This window comes from Heterocephalus glaber, unplaced genomic scaffold, assembly GCF_053883595.1.
Source record: "Heterocephalus glaber isolate CG9 unplaced genomic scaffold, H.glaber_assembly_v1.0 deba00001457, whole genome shotgun sequence".
Taxonomy (NCBI): Eukaryota; Metazoa; Chordata; class Mammalia; order Rodentia; family Bathyergidae; genus Heterocephalus; species Heterocephalus glaber.
The window spans coordinates 26,125,747-26,140,699 of NW_028258305.1; the positions used below are offsets into that span (position 1 = coordinate 26,125,747).

The following is a 14,953-nucleotide window of genomic DNA, read 5'->3' on the forward strand; positions in this document are numbered from 1 at the left end:
ACTCAAACTTGCAATACTCCTTCCTTAGCCTCCTAGATTTCTGGGATTAAAGGCATGCACCTAACAGAAACGTTTTAAAAATTATAATTTTTAGCCAGGTGTGAAGGGAGGCTGAGGCAGGAGGATTGCAAATGTAAGCCTAGTTTGGGCAACTTAGCAATTTAGGGAGACCGTTTCTAAATAAAAAATAGAAAGGGCTAGAAATGTAGCTCAGTGGGAAGGCCTGGATTCAACTCCTAATACTGGGGAGAAAAATCTAATTTTTAATGCCTTTTAGAGGTTTTGAGTAATTCTCTTGTATATACACAGGTTTAAGAAAAGTCATACTTGGGGCCGGGGATTTGGCTCAGTGGTTCTGCCGCCTGCCTTGCAAGTGGAAGTTCCCGAGTTCGATCCTTGGTACCAAACAAAAACAAAACAACAAACAAAAAAAAGTCATACTTGCTCATTGTAAAATATTTCAATGCTGAGAACTTATGTGATACAGAGCAAGGAGACTCTCCTGGGATTAGGAGCAAACCCATCCCTAAGTGAGGGAAAGACACTGACTGGTTTCCTTTCATCCTATGTACAGAACAAAATTATATGTACTGTATTTTTATAGATGATGTTAATGTAAAGTAGCGGTAGCCTGAATCTTGTTCTGGATCTTGACTTTTTTCTATGCATAATTAAGTGTATTTAAGATGATTTAAAATAAATTATGAGTCATACCTCTGCCTTTCTGTACCAGTGAAATGAAATGTGATGTGTCAAAATTGAGTTAAATCCATAATCTCTCTGGATGTGCTTTTGACTTGCACATAACGAAGAGCAGGCAGGCAAGAGTGAGGCGGTTTCACACACTGTATTGACGTTCAACAACAAGAAGGTCAGAGTGGGGAGTTGATGTCAATATGTTCCTCCCGAACTGCAATAAAGCTGTCCCAGCAACTGCAGTCCCAGCTGCCATTTCCCCTAATTTGGGTGCAAATGTGCTGTTCAGACCCTCCACTCCTTTGCTATGAAAACATTGTGCTTTGACAAGGCTTTGTTTCTCAGTATTGATATAATCCTAGATTTCAGGTTTCAAAGGCAAAATTTCCACACCAGATAGGAAGACCTTTGACAAAAAGATAACAGCTGAGATTTCTGCCACATGAAAATTACTGAATAATTGCACAGCAGGTTGTCGTCATTCTAAGTGTCATACAGTGAATTTAATTCTCCAGTTTGCTTTCCAGTGTTTTATGGGAGATGCTTTTCTTACGGGTACCACTAGGACTTTGAAAGGTTGGCCAAATGTATTCCTCTACCTCCTTTTTGTGCCCAAGAGGGTAGACACAAGCCACAGCTGAATAGGCAGCATGTCACTGTGACAATGCATTAGGTAGATCCCATTTAGATACCATTTTTTTTCCCCATCAGGGGGACCACTTTAGCATGGGCAAAATCCACACGTACACACATCCTTTCGCAGGTTAAGAAGGTTCTTCAGTTTGCACATTGGGCAGCAACGAAAGAGGAAAATCAGAAAAACAGAGCTTCTTAGGGGGCCTCTGTCCTGGAGACCCCTTCTTCATGGGAAATGCCTCCAAAACAAATGCTTGTCACTCTCTGCCTGCTCCAGACAGGTGAACCCAAAGCCAGGTGACTTATGAGCCCTGCTGAAGACAGGGAGAGGTGGAGGAGTCAGAAAGGGCCCACCATCAGCTCAACACCTACAGGCCCTGAATATTTTTTTTTTGTTTTTTTTGGTACCAGGGATCCAACTCAGGACCTTGCGCTTTCCAGGCAGGCGGCAGAACCACTGAGCTAAATCCCCGGCCCCAAGCCCCGAATATTTTAACTCTGAAGACCCAATTTTAATTTTATTTATTTATTTTTTTGGTACCGGGGATTGAACTCGGGTCCTTAGCTTGCGAGGCAGGAGGTGGAACCACTGAGCTAAATCCCTAGCCCTAAAAACCCAATTTTTAAAAAGTCAATTCTGGGAGAATTAGAGAATTGTAAAAAATTAAGAATTATTTCAATGGCAGTTCCTCTGTATATTCAGCATAACCCGATTTAAGTTTTCTCTTGGTGTTCCACCCATTCATTCCCAACTCGCTTTCCTGGAGCAGCCTGCTGGAGGCCACTTGCACTGGGCCTCTCTTGAACAGGGCATTCTGCTCCCCGGCCACCATCCTGACTGGCATCTGTACTCACTCCACATACACGGCCACGGGCAAGCCCCTCCGCCCTTCAGCTGTGGTCACTTCGCCCTCAGAACACGATCTGGGGAACAACCTGAAGGGATCATGGTAAAACAGACAGAGCACGGCGCTGATGTTGGGTGGGATGTGCAAAGACGGATGGGAATAGGGTGCCTCGGTACTGTTAGAGTGTGCTGCATTTTATTTGGGAAATGAAACAAAATCTTCCCATGATCAGCCACTCCATGTGACATCCCAGCCCACACTCTGCTACTGACATTTTATCTCCCACTGAACAGCCCGGCTGTTGTAACATTTTCAGGATTCTTAATTTATGTCTTGCAGGATCTAAAATCAGATGGCAGGGACTGTAAGAAAACAACCAGTGTTGACAGACACCTTTATACTTCAAGAAGCTGCTATACCTTAGTGGTAGTAAAAGTTGGGAATGGGCTGGGGATTTAGCTCAGTGGTTCCGATGCCTGCCTCAAAAGCGCAAGGACCTGAGTTTGATCCCGGGTACCCTGCCCAAAAAATAAATAAAAGTTGGGGAACATTTTCTCCTTCATGTTCCAAAATATGTGCAAAAAACAGTGGGGTGGAGATAAGAAGCTGATTTAAGTCATTTAATTTTCCTTTTCCATCTCCACTCTATGAAAGACTTTTCCTTCCATTCAGTGTTTGCAAGCAAGCTTATTTCTTTTTCTTAACACAAGGGATTGCAGCATTTAATTAATTTAAATTAGAGTAGCCAAGAAAAATTTATGGTAACTAAATTAGCTTTTCCCCCCAGTATTGAGGATTGAACCCAGGGCATTGTGCTTGCAAGGCAAGAATTCTACACTGAGCGACATCTACAGCCCTTTTTTTGAGACAGGGTCTTGCTATAAATCTTTGGCTGACCTCGAATTTGTGGTGCTCTTCCTGCCTCAGTCTTCTGAGTGCTGGGATTAGAGGCATGCACCACCATACCTGGGTTCATCTACAACCTTTTTTTTTTTTTGCAGGCAGGGTCTCATTAAGTTGCCCAGGCTAGCCTCAAATTTTCTATTCTCCTGCTTCAGCCTCTTGAGTAGCTGGGATAACAGGCATGTTCCACCATGTCTAACTAGGTTTCTTATATATAGCTAAGAACTACGGAAAAGTCAAAGTACTAAAGGCAAGATCAGCAACTTATTGCAAACTTTATAATTTTTGAACTGTTTATTCTTAGGCTGCTATTGAGGGAAAATATGAGGAGGTAATTACTGCTTTATAAAAGAAGCAAAAGAGGTTCTGAAAATGGAAATGACTACTCTCAAATCATTCTGCTGTGGAAAAATTGGAACTCAAACCCAAATCACTTCTTTTGGGGGGGTACTGGAGATTGGACTTAAAGCTTTTGCATGGAGCTACATACCTAGCCCTTTTTATTTTATTTTTTGCAAAGTTTATTTGAAAAAGCAAAAGTGAAGAGTGAGAGAGGAACTGGCTCTGCAGAGTGAACTTGGGGTGAGTACAAGAGGAAAAAGCAAGACAAAAGTACACTCTGGAGGAAGTGGAGTGGGCTAGCATGAGGAAAGCCATGATAGCCTTATTTTTTATTTTGAAGAGAGGTTTTGCTAAGGTGTTAAATTGCCTAGGCTGCACTTGAATTGCAGTCCTCCTGCCTCAGCCTCCTGGAGTACTGGGATTATAAGCCTGTACCACCATGCTCAGCTACATTTTTGTTTTTGTTTTTGTTTTTTGAGGCAGGGTCACACCAGACTGGCCTTGAATCACTGTGATCCTATTGCCTTAACCTCCCAAGTGCTGGGATTACAGGTGTGCGCCACCACACCCCGGAATGCTTTTTTCATTATAGCACAGTTGTAAAAGCAGCAACTTTGGATTGGTTTAACATCTGAATCTGTGAAAATCTTTACTCTCCAGCTTATTAAGGTGGTGAATACTTGGGGGTTAGGGGTTGATGTGCTGAAGCCAGGATGCCAGTGTACACCTTGGTTCTGGAGTCAGACTTGATCCTCCTCTTAGGATGGATTTGTACCTACTTATCTGCAATGCAGTGATTGAGTCCGATGACTAACTCTGCCACTAACTGCTGACCAGGGCATTTCTCTGGGCCTCATTTGCCTGTACTGAAAAATGGAGATGATATGATAATAGCACGTACTGTTATGAAGATTAAATAAGTTTATGGAAAATCCTATATCAAGATTAGTATCATCTATCAGTTTGCCACATGCTTTCATAAATGCAGTATATTGTAACTCTAATGTGCTTGAGTAAACCTCTGGATGGATGATAAAGCAAAGAAAAGCCCTGCTCCATCCTTGAAGATCGGAAACTAATTTACTCCTTTAATACAGTGCCTTGCAAACAGTGGAGGCTTAAAAACACCTCTACCGTGAACTGAATACTCTGGGTAGTACCAGATCTTTCAGGCTTAAGGTCCAAACTTTACTACAAGTCACCTCCCCTCCAGCTCATTTATCTCAAAAAGCGGAGGCCAGGAAAAGGATTTGTAAACGATTCCCACAAGACTCAGGTGAGAACGAAAACCAATTCTTAGAAACTACAAATTTTACATCCTGGTGCCTGAAGTCTGGCCCTATGTGCATGTTCTCTGCACTAAAGCTCAGGAAGTCGTTTTTGTGCTGTTGGGATGAAACCCTTAACAGCCCCTCGGTAGGTGGTTCCAATTTTCTTAGCCGCTTTCACTCCCAGGTTGCCAGGGGAAGCCTGGCCGACGAGGCCATATGGGCAGACTCACGGGGTGACAAATCGAGGAAGAAAAGTAAAACTAGGTTAAACCCAATGACCAGGTGGTGGACCCGCAGCCCCAGCTCGCCCCTCCCCTCCCGGCCCCGCCCCAGCCGGAACTAGCCCCTCCTCGCCCCGCCCCTCCTGGCCCCGCCCAGAGGCCGTTGCACCTGACCTAGAGGTGTCTACTGCGGGACTCCGTCCGTGGGGCGCTTGCGCATTTCTTAAGGCGTCTTAGCACTGCCTGAACCTAAATAGGGCAGGAGAGAGAGAACCTTGTATTTTCTACAGATCCAGACATCGCTGTTATACGTGGTGTCTTTGAGCTAGTTTTGCCTTAGTGGTCGTGATAACATGGATTCTCTTTCCTTGATGAGGTTTAAAAGGGCCCGTTTTAAATTAGGCGCTCTCCGGGCAGGCGGTCTCCTGGTGCGGGGTCCTTGCGCCGCGCCTTGGGACGGCAAAAGGGGAGGCGGGGTCCTTTTCTAGGTTGGTCGCACAGGCAGCGGCTGTGGGCTCCTGGGATCCGGGAATCATGTATTACAAGTTTAGTGGCTTCACGCAGAAGTTGGCTGGAGCATGGGCTTCGGACGCCTATAACCCGCAGGTAGAGATCATGCTGCACCAGCATGGATAGGAAAAGTGACCCAAGTGTCCGAGCCAGGCTGTCTCGGCGTCGGAGCCCAGACCGGCTTGTGCTCCTGAATCGGTTCGGGTTTGCTCACACCTCCTGGTTACCTTCCCTCACTGTCCTGCAGTGGTCATCTAGGCTTCTCCTTGGGTAGGTGCGTCCTAGGGGGGTTGGCCTGGCACAGAAATTGGTTGTGTCTCTGTAGGGGTCAAGGTGACCCCGGTATTGTTGCTTTTCTAAAATGGATGACTCGTGTTGTTGGTCAGGCCCGTAATATAACCCACCTGAGTTTGAGGTGCGGCGCTCTCTCCACAGCCACTTTGGAACAGTTTGACAGTATTCTTAAAATAGGAAACATAATTTTTTAATATGGCCCAGCAATTCTTGTCCTAGTTAAGATGGCAGAATGAGATTCTAAGCGAAGGGAACCATGAGAGAGAAGGGGGAGGGGGCTAGAAGAGAATCATTGAGGTGGCGAGCTTGTCTGGATGGTGCAGGTGGAACTCGAAGGGCCTGTGATAATAGGATTTAAATTTTATGAGAACTGAATATAGTTTGGTGCAGATACTCGTGGTAGACTTCTTTTGTTATTGATGAGATTGGAAATGAAGAAGGGACTGCAGAATGACAGAATGTAAGGGTGATGGTGCCCTCTAGACAGAGACAAAGCTACGGAGGGTGCTTGGGAGCGAAGTTTGATATGCTGAGTGCGAGGTGTCAGGGATATAGAGGTGATGATTTCCACCTTGCAGTTGGAGACGAATTCCGTCATTGTGGGTTGAAACTAGTTTCCAGTCCTAAGTCAGAGTGTAATAGTTCATACGTTTCTGAAAGTAAAAAATTTTGCTGGGCATGGTGGTTCATGACTGATTTTAGCTTGGAGATTAGTTAGGAGGAGTTGTAGAAGTCCAGGGCCTTGGAGTAGAGTGTAGATGGGTGGAAACAGGAGAGAAGTGGTTAGGTTCTGAGTATTTTTTGAAGGTAGAGCCAAAAGTACTTGCACTGTGTGAACGACAGGTGTCAGTAATTGCAAGGTTTTCTCCCTGAGATCCTGGAAGGATGGTATTGCTGGCGATCAAAATGGGGAGGGACATTTGAAATTCACAGTTCTAGGTTGGGGCAACTGCAGCTCTGAAGTCGGCATAGGATTTCCCCGGGGTCCCTTCCTGAATACATAACGTCTCTGTCCAGTGCACTTTTTTTTTGGTACTGGGGATTGAACTCCGTACCTTGTGCTTGCAAGGCAGGTGCCAAAACCACTGAGCTAAATCCCCAGCCCTGTCCAATGCACTCTTGAGAAGCCTAGTGCTGGTGAGCTCCCTGCCCTGAAACCCCGGGAACGTTGACTTGACTGCTTTTAAGTTGTTGGGTGGTTTATGATGGATTGGTGAGGTACCTCCCACCATATTCATTGCTTTATCTGTGGGGCTACACAGCTGAATTATTGATAGTATGGGCAATAAAAATATTGACTCTTGAGTCCCTTCTTAGATCTCTGAGCCATGTTTTTTTTTTTTTTTTTTGGTACTGGGGATTGAACTCAGGACCTTGCACTTTCCAGGCAGGCGCCAGAACCACTGAGCTAAATCCCCAGCCCTCTGAGCCATGTTTTAATCGTCTCTAACATGGGCCAATAATACTTCATTTACAGGGTCATTGTGCAAAGTAAATTTAGTGTCACTTATGAAGATTATGTAGGAATATGAAAAATGATTATTATAAATGAAAAAGCAGAATATAGAATTTTACACCATGATTATACAGTTATTAAAATGAATGGAAAAGGATTGGGGAGAATTTACAGTTCAGAGTAATTGATGGGATAAGATCATAGGTAACTTTAAAGTTCTGTATTCTGAACTTTTATAATGTTATAAGTGGAAATACGGAATTATTTAAAACTGTCAAGATGGTTGATACTCCTGTTTTCAGATGATACTGTTCAAAAACTGCTGTAGTTTTGAATCAGTGGATGGATGAACAAAGTGAGATGTAATCCGTTCTAAAAATGCTCTCACGTGAGTGCTGTCAAAACATGAATTTACTTTCAAACCATTTTTGGAGATGCTTAATAGAAAGGGTTTTTCAATTTTCACACTGGGGAAATGATCATTAGGGAGCTCACAGAGTGAGCCAAAAGGGACTGTAACACTCCAGCCCAGCTAGAGAGCCTCCTCAGCCTTGTCATCTCAGGAGCTGGGCCTCTTTCCCTCTCTGATCTCTTTTGCGACTCTGGAGTGTGTTATATTGTAAATGCAGGATGACACTCAATGGGCCAAACTTCTGTTTAAGTGGATTGTTGCTTTTAAGTGGTAATTGATGCTAGTGTGAGGTGTTAGTAGTGGAATACTTAAAGCCAGGGCTCTGGACTTCAGAGAGGCTTGAGCTTGAAAACTTGGTTTTGTCTTTTTTTTTTTTTTTTTGGTGCTGGGGATCAAACTCGGGTCCTTGTGCTTGTGAGGCAGGCGGCAGAACCACTGAGCTAAATCCCCGGCTCAAGTAATTGATTAACTTTTTTTTTTAGTACCGGGGATCGAACTCAGGTCCTTGTACTTGCAAGACAGGTGCCGGAACCACTGAGCCAAATCCCAGGCCCTTGGCTTTGTCTTTTTGCTGTATGATTTTAGGCAAGTTAACTTTCCTGATCCAGTTTTTATTTTTTTTCTCCTCTGTAAAGTGGGAACAGTAAATTCTCCCTAGGGTTGCTGACAGGATCAAGTTCAGTAAAGCTCAGGCAGTGCTTAACATCATGCTAGGAACGTAACAAGGACCAGATAGATAGGAGCTGCTATTATTCTGAAACATTATCATCCATGATGGTAGAAGTAGAAGTGGCACCTGCCTTTTTCATTGTGTATTTCTAGTACAGAGTACATGATGAGTAAAGTATGCTGAATGGGTATGTGCATCATAAAAATCAGGCTATTTCCACAAGCCATTAGATTGTGTTGGAAAGAAATACAAGCCAAATTTATTTCAATACTATTTTTTGTTTTGTTTTGTTGATCTTAATGCATACCTGGTGGTAGTAACATTGATGTGCTTTTCTTTTTTCGCTATAAGGTTTCGGTATGTGGTTTAGGGTGGTCTTGAACTTACTGTGTAGCTCAAGTTGGCCTCAAACTCATGGTGATCTTCCTGCCTCAGCCTGAGCTGGGATTATAGGCATGTACCACCATGCCCAACTAACATTCAGGTTTTTAATATCTTATCTTTAGGATAGGCCTTGTCAGTTATAGGTAAATTTAGGTTTCTTTGAGAAATAAGATCCACAGAGTTGATGACTATATTACTTTGGCAAAAGATTTCCTTTTTTATGTGTAAAATGAAGAGGCTGGGCTTAAACTCTACGTTCCAACTTTAGAATTTTACTTTTCCTAGTGAGAATGTAATACAAAAGGATAATTTTAGTGGTTTGTAACTCTTAACTCCTTATTTTAATTGTCAGGTGGCTTTGGAGAACCATCTATACATCTGTAACCATAGATTTACTCCTTTAGATAAAAATCTAGAATTCCTCCTTAGTTTCTTTAAAAAAAAAACTTACTGAGGAATAGTCTGTGTAGCATGCATTCCACCCATTTAAGTATACAGTGGCGGTGGTTTTAGGTTGGGTGGCATCCTGTGGACCTGCAGTCCTCACTGCTTGATAGGCAGAGGTGGGAAAATGGCATGAGCCCAGGGAAGTTGAGTCCAGCTTTGCCAATATAGAGAAACCCATGTCAAAGCAAACACTCTCAATGGTTCTTAGTGTGTTAACAGATGGGTGCAACCACTACCACAATTAATTTTAGAGCATTTTTATCACCTCAGAAAGAAAGCTATGCTTTTTAGCTGCCACCCATTTCTCCCAGCTCCAGCTCCAGACAGCCACTAATCTGTCTTCTCTGTCTCCAGAGCTCCCTGCTCTGGGTTTCTGTGAAGGGAACGATACGATATGTGGTCTTTTGTGCCTGTATCTGTCAGTATTCCTCTCTGCCTTCTTATTTTTACTATATATATTTTTAACTTAGGAGTTTATTAATGTTGGAAAGTTCAGTTACTTTATAGTCTTTTTTGTTTTCTTTGTTTTTTAGTCCTAAATGCAAGATGTTTTTTCCCATTAGATTGAGATAGTTCTTTTCTCGGTTACTTTTTTCATTGCTGAGACAAATATCTGACACCCAAAGTTAAAGGAGGAAAGGTTTATTTTCTGCTCACAGTTTATAGAGGTTTCCGTCCATAATCATCTGGCTCCAAGGCAGGGTGCCATGGCAAGGGGCATTGCAGAGCAGGCAGAAGGCAGCAGCAGACAAGCAGTGAAACAGCAGAAGTAACAAGCGAGTGCAAATGCCCTCTTTCTTTTTTGGTACCTGGGATCAAACTCGGGACCTTGCGCTTGTGAGGCAGGCGGTGGAACCACTGAGCTAAATTCCCGGCCCCATACAGATTATAAGTGTTTTAGTGGTTTGGTAAGGTAGGCACACCAGGTATTTCTGGAAGCTCAGATTGGGCCTTTGTTGTCTCTGCCATCTTGCTGATAGGGAGTTGAGGGCAGCTTTGTTGTGGGGAAGCAGATTGGGCTTTTTTTCAGAAGTTTGTGGACCAATTAAAGGCTTGTACTGCAGGGTTGAAGAGCCCCTCCTGTCCCTCGAGTGTGGTTGAAAGGCTCCTTCACTGTTCCAGGTGGCTGCTCCGTGAAAAGTATGTTAGATGCCCATATTTTTAACTTGCTGCTTTCCTTTCTTCCCTTACAGGGATTAAGGCCCGTGGTTTCCACAGAAGCACCACCTATCATATTTGCCACACCTACTAAAATGACCTCCAGTTACCCTGCATACGATTATGCTGGGAAGAACAAAGTTCCGGAGCTGCAGAAGTTTTTCCAGGTGAGGGAAGACACTTGGAAATAGAGAAGTATGTGAAATAAATAGACTTTAAAAATCCCTCCTGGAACTGAGTCTTACTCTAGTTCATTATGTGGCTTCCTTTTTCTTTAAATAGAATTCTCAGCTGGGCATGGTGGTACACAACTGTAATCCCAGCATTTGGGAAGCTGAGACAGGAGGATCTCTGTGAGTTCGAGGCCAGCCTGGGCTACATAGTGAGTTAAATACCAGCCTTCTCATAGCGAGACCCTGTCTCAAAACACCAAAAAAAAAAAAAAAAAGCCAAAAAACAAAAAATTCTTTATTTTAAGCCCTAAAGTAAGAACTTTATGTGGTAGATACAGTAACAGGGAAGGGTGGTTAGTGGGGTGCCTAGGTTTTCACAGGGCCTGTACAGTGTGCACTCCTGACCATTGCATGGATGAAGCAGTGGTGTGTAGTGTGACACTCAGAATCATGCAGTGCATAATTGTTTTTGTGACACGTGGAATGACTTTTAGTAACAATTGTCTTCTAATGGTTTTTTGTTGTCTTGATATTAAAGTTCATAGAGTTGTTGATGGAAGTAGAGGAGCCCCTCTAGGGCTTGCTGGTCAGCTGAGAGAAGCCAGACTTGATGTTTTAGATAATACTAAGGTTAGTCTACTTGGAGTTGTTGAGAACTTGGTGAACTCAGCAGAACTGTTACAGGGTAGCTTCCCTCAGAAGCATAGCCAGAGTCAAGCCTGTCTCCTAGGGGTAGAGCACTTTGGTTTTGATCAGTTTAATCTCTGCTTGGTAAGATTTAAGAGGGCATTTGGAGTCTTGTGATGCAGTGGGAGGAGAGGGATTTGGAGACTGCAAAATAATGAAATATCTTATGGAATCTGATTATTAAATGGGGTTTAACATTAATGGAAAGAAGACAGTTGAATACAAAATGTACTTGAACCTATTAATTGACCTGGCATGGCCTTTGTTCTCGCAGAAGCCAAACTAAATGTAGAACTACTTGGGGAGCATTTCTTGTGCCTGCACTTATTTATTTAGCTGCTGATTGCCATTGTTTTTTAAAAATTCCCCTGTTCTTTCCTGGTTGAGTACTATGTATGTAATAAATGCCTTAGAAATGTGGAATCTGTTGCTTTCAGTTGCTCCAGACTCTTACTTTGGAGAGTGACTTTGGACTTACCAAACTTCAGCTACAGTTTTTAGAAGATACACTAATATTTTAGTCAGTGTTTTCATGGATTAGGGCTTTTTCCACTGCCTTGCGTGTGTAGATTAGTTTTGCAAAGACAAGTTTGTTCTTTATTAACCTAAAATTGTAAAGCCTGCCTTCTCAGCCTTGCCCCCCCTGCTTTCCAGAAGCCTGATGGGGTGCCTGTGCACCTCAAGCGGGGTCTGCCTGACCAGATGCTCTACCGGACCACCATGGCGCTGACACTGGGCGGGACGGTCTACTGCCTCATCGCGCTCTACATGGCCTCGCAGCCCAGGAACAAGTGAGTCAGGCTGCGCAGGACTTGGTGGCTTTTTGGCACAAACCCTTTTCAATTTTTATTTTCCATTTTTTTTCTTCACTTGGATGGTCTACTTAACATTTTTACAAAAAAGGTCTGAAGACGGTATTTTGGTGTATGAAATGCATATGGCCCATCAGATGTGAGAGCAGTTTGAAAGTTAAAACAATTGTGGAAAGAAATGGCGCTGCGCTCTGTGTTCAGGCCCCTAATTTCCCTGGAGGTTCCGGAGGAAGGCTGCACACAGGCTCATTAACAGCAGCCTGTGCTGAGGTCCTCGGAGATCGGGACTGGGTTTTAAGCATGGTGTGCAGAAGCCTTTCTGGATCTGGATGTGATGGAAGACAGATGTCAAGGCCAGGCGTGTGAAATAAGTAGGCAGTCACCTTGGGGATTTTTCCATTCCTTAGTAAAATGTGAATAGAAATTATTTGCAGCCTGTCTGTATTCATTGGGCAGTTTGTTTCAAAGGGTTATGTGCCTCATCCCAGGTCTTCGGTGAAATTCTATGTGTAGCTATCCTGTATTTTTTTAACCATGGGAACAGAGAACACTGCTGAGTGTTGCACTGTAGACTGGTGTCTTGTCTATGCGGCTGTGCCACAGGTTCTCCTTTATATTTTAAAAAAGTTATGGCTTTAAATCATGATTTATTTTGACTGGAATAAATACATGAATGAACATTTCAAGTTTGGAGTTCTTTAAATTAAATGGCTTTTCAGAATAATTGCAGAACACCAGAGACACCTTAAACCTGAGACTCATTTCTTTCTTTTCAAATCCCCCCACCTCCCACCGCCAAGCCCTGGGCAACCACTCACCTACTCAGTCCTTTTGGGACTCCCTTCTCTGAGATTTCATACCCATACCCTGCAATATGTGGCCTATGCCTGTTTTCTCTCACTTTGTGTAATGTTTTGAGGTTTATCTGTGCCATGGCATTGTATTACTTTATTCCTTTTTACAGCTGAATAGTATTTGCATGGATATATCCCACATTTCACTTACCTACTCATCTGTTCATGGGCAGTTAATTGGGTGATTGGCACTTGTGGGCCGTGGCGAATCATGGTGCATTGAACACTGGTGAGCAAGGTTTTTGCATGGGTGTGTGTTTTCAGTGCTCTTGGCTATGTACCCAGGAGCAGGATTGCTGAAGAACTGCTGGACTGTTTCCACCTTAGCTATAATTTTACATTCCTACGAGTGCTTATAGTTGATTTTTGTTTTGTGTCCAGGACCCAGGCAAAGATCATACATTGCATTTTATTACCATGTCTCTTTAGTCTCCTCTTATACAGAACAATCTTTGCATGTTGCCTGACACTGACCTATTTGAAGAGTCCAGCTGGGCACAATGGCACATGCCTATAATCCCAGCAGTCTGTGAGGCTGGGGCAGGAGGATTGAAAGTCCAAGCCCAGCTTGGGCAAGTTAGTGACTTAGCGGAAATCTATCTAAAAAAAAAGAAAAAAGGAGGGCGAAGAATGTAGCCTAGTGTGAAGGCCCTGTTCAGTTCTTAGTACTGTTAAACTTTTGTCGTGGTATGGTGTCTTTTTGTCACATAACACCTGGTGCTACTGCAATTTTTCCTGTTATTGGTGATTGGAAATTAGATAACTTAGTTGTTATCTACCACATTTCTCCCTTTGCCCTTTACAATAACTAATAACTAGTCCATGGGTTGATATTTAAGACTTGATATTTCACCAAGGCCCAAAAGTGCAAATCACCCACATGTCCTTTATCTTCAACAATTTTGTATCCAGTGTTAATGCCCTTTGGTGATTCTTTTGTTTCGTTGAGATAGGTTTTTTTTTGGTACCGGGGATGGAGCTCTGGACTTCACACTTGGCAGGCAAGCCCTGTGCCACCAAGCTACATCCCTGGCCTGAGACAGGATTTTGATATGTAGTTCAGGCTGGTCCTGAACTCACTATGTAGCCCAATCTTCCTGCCCCAGCCTCCTGAGTGCTGGGATTGGTAATTCTTTTTTTTTTTTTTTTTTTTTTTTGCACCGGGCATCGAACTTGGGTCCTTGCGCTTGAGAGGCAGGCGGCGGAACCACTGAGCTAAATCCCTGGCATCCCTGCACTTTTAATTTTGAGGCAGAGTCTTGCTAATCACTAAGTTGCCCAGGCTGGGTTCAAATTTATGATCTTCCTGCCTCAGCCTCCCAGAGTGCTGGGATTTTAGGTATGCACTACCATGTGTGGTTGAGTCTTTGCTTTTAACAAAATTGGAAGAAGAACCAACTGAGTTGTTAATCATTGAAAAATATTCTTGATAACAAATCACTACATAAGTGTTTGTTATAACTCAGGAGTTCCAACAATTCAATTATATTGCTGTTATAAAACCCTGTTCCCTTTTACTTAAGAGAACAAGGCTTCTCATTGCTTATGTCTGTAAAAATAAAAAGTAGAAATGGAATTGGTGCCGAATCTATTTTAACAGTAAGCAAGACCTACCCATGGAAACCTGAACCAGCCCCTTCCTGTAGTTTGGATGCATTTCTGATACACATTTTCCTTATCTTTAATAATGATCAACATTTAATTGTTTTGATCAGATATGTTTTAATAGTAATTGTAATACAATCCAGAATAAAAGTACTTTTAACCCTTAAGAGTTTATGGTCACAGAAAATTTAATTATATTTAAATTGCACAATGTTTTAGAGAATTAAGTATGATCAGTGGGAGTTTTCAAGCGTAAAATCATATTAGGGTAAAATTTGGGGGGATGGGTAAAATTGTAGATGTGAGAGGAAAATTGAAATAGACACTTAAGAAGAAACTTCTGACTCCTCAATAGTGGCATAGTCTGAATGCCCCCTCAGGTTCCTGTTCCATTTAATCCTCACTGAACCCAACCGAGGTATTTGGAGGGGGATCTTCAGGATGGGTAAACGGGGTGGGTCCCGGACCCAGTGGGACTGTGGCTTCAGAAGAAGAGGAGGTGAAACCTGAGCAGTACACTGCTAGCTCCGTCATGTCCTTGGCCTCTTGGGCATCTGTATTCTCCGTTAGTAAG

At 43.0% G+C, this 14,953-nt stretch overlaps 1 protein-coding gene across 6 annotated transcripts in view; it reads left to right on the plus strand.

Annotated features, from left to right (window-relative positions):
- The first annotated feature begins 5,342 nt into the window (after positions 1–5,342).
- Positions 5,343–14,953, plus strand: part of Cox7a2l (cytochrome c oxidase subunit 7A2 like) — a 124,871-nt gene continuing 115,260 nt past the window's right edge. For 2 of the 6 annotated variants that reach the window (XM_087216452.1, XM_087216451.1), the window contains exons 1-3: positions 5,343–5,523; positions 10,284–10,415; positions 11,763–11,899. In XM_087216452.1, the coding sequence (XP_087072578.1) occupies positions 5,452–5,523; positions 10,284–10,415; positions 11,763–11,899 (341 nt within the window). In that variant the 5' untranslated portion in view covers positions 5,343–5,451. Of the gene's footprint in view, positions 5,524–10,283; positions 10,416–10,530; positions 10,724–11,762; positions 12,607–14,953 lie in introns of those variants that run through there. The other 4 variants (XM_087216454.1, XM_087216453.1, XM_004839353.3 and 1 more) reach the window with 3 other exon arrangements.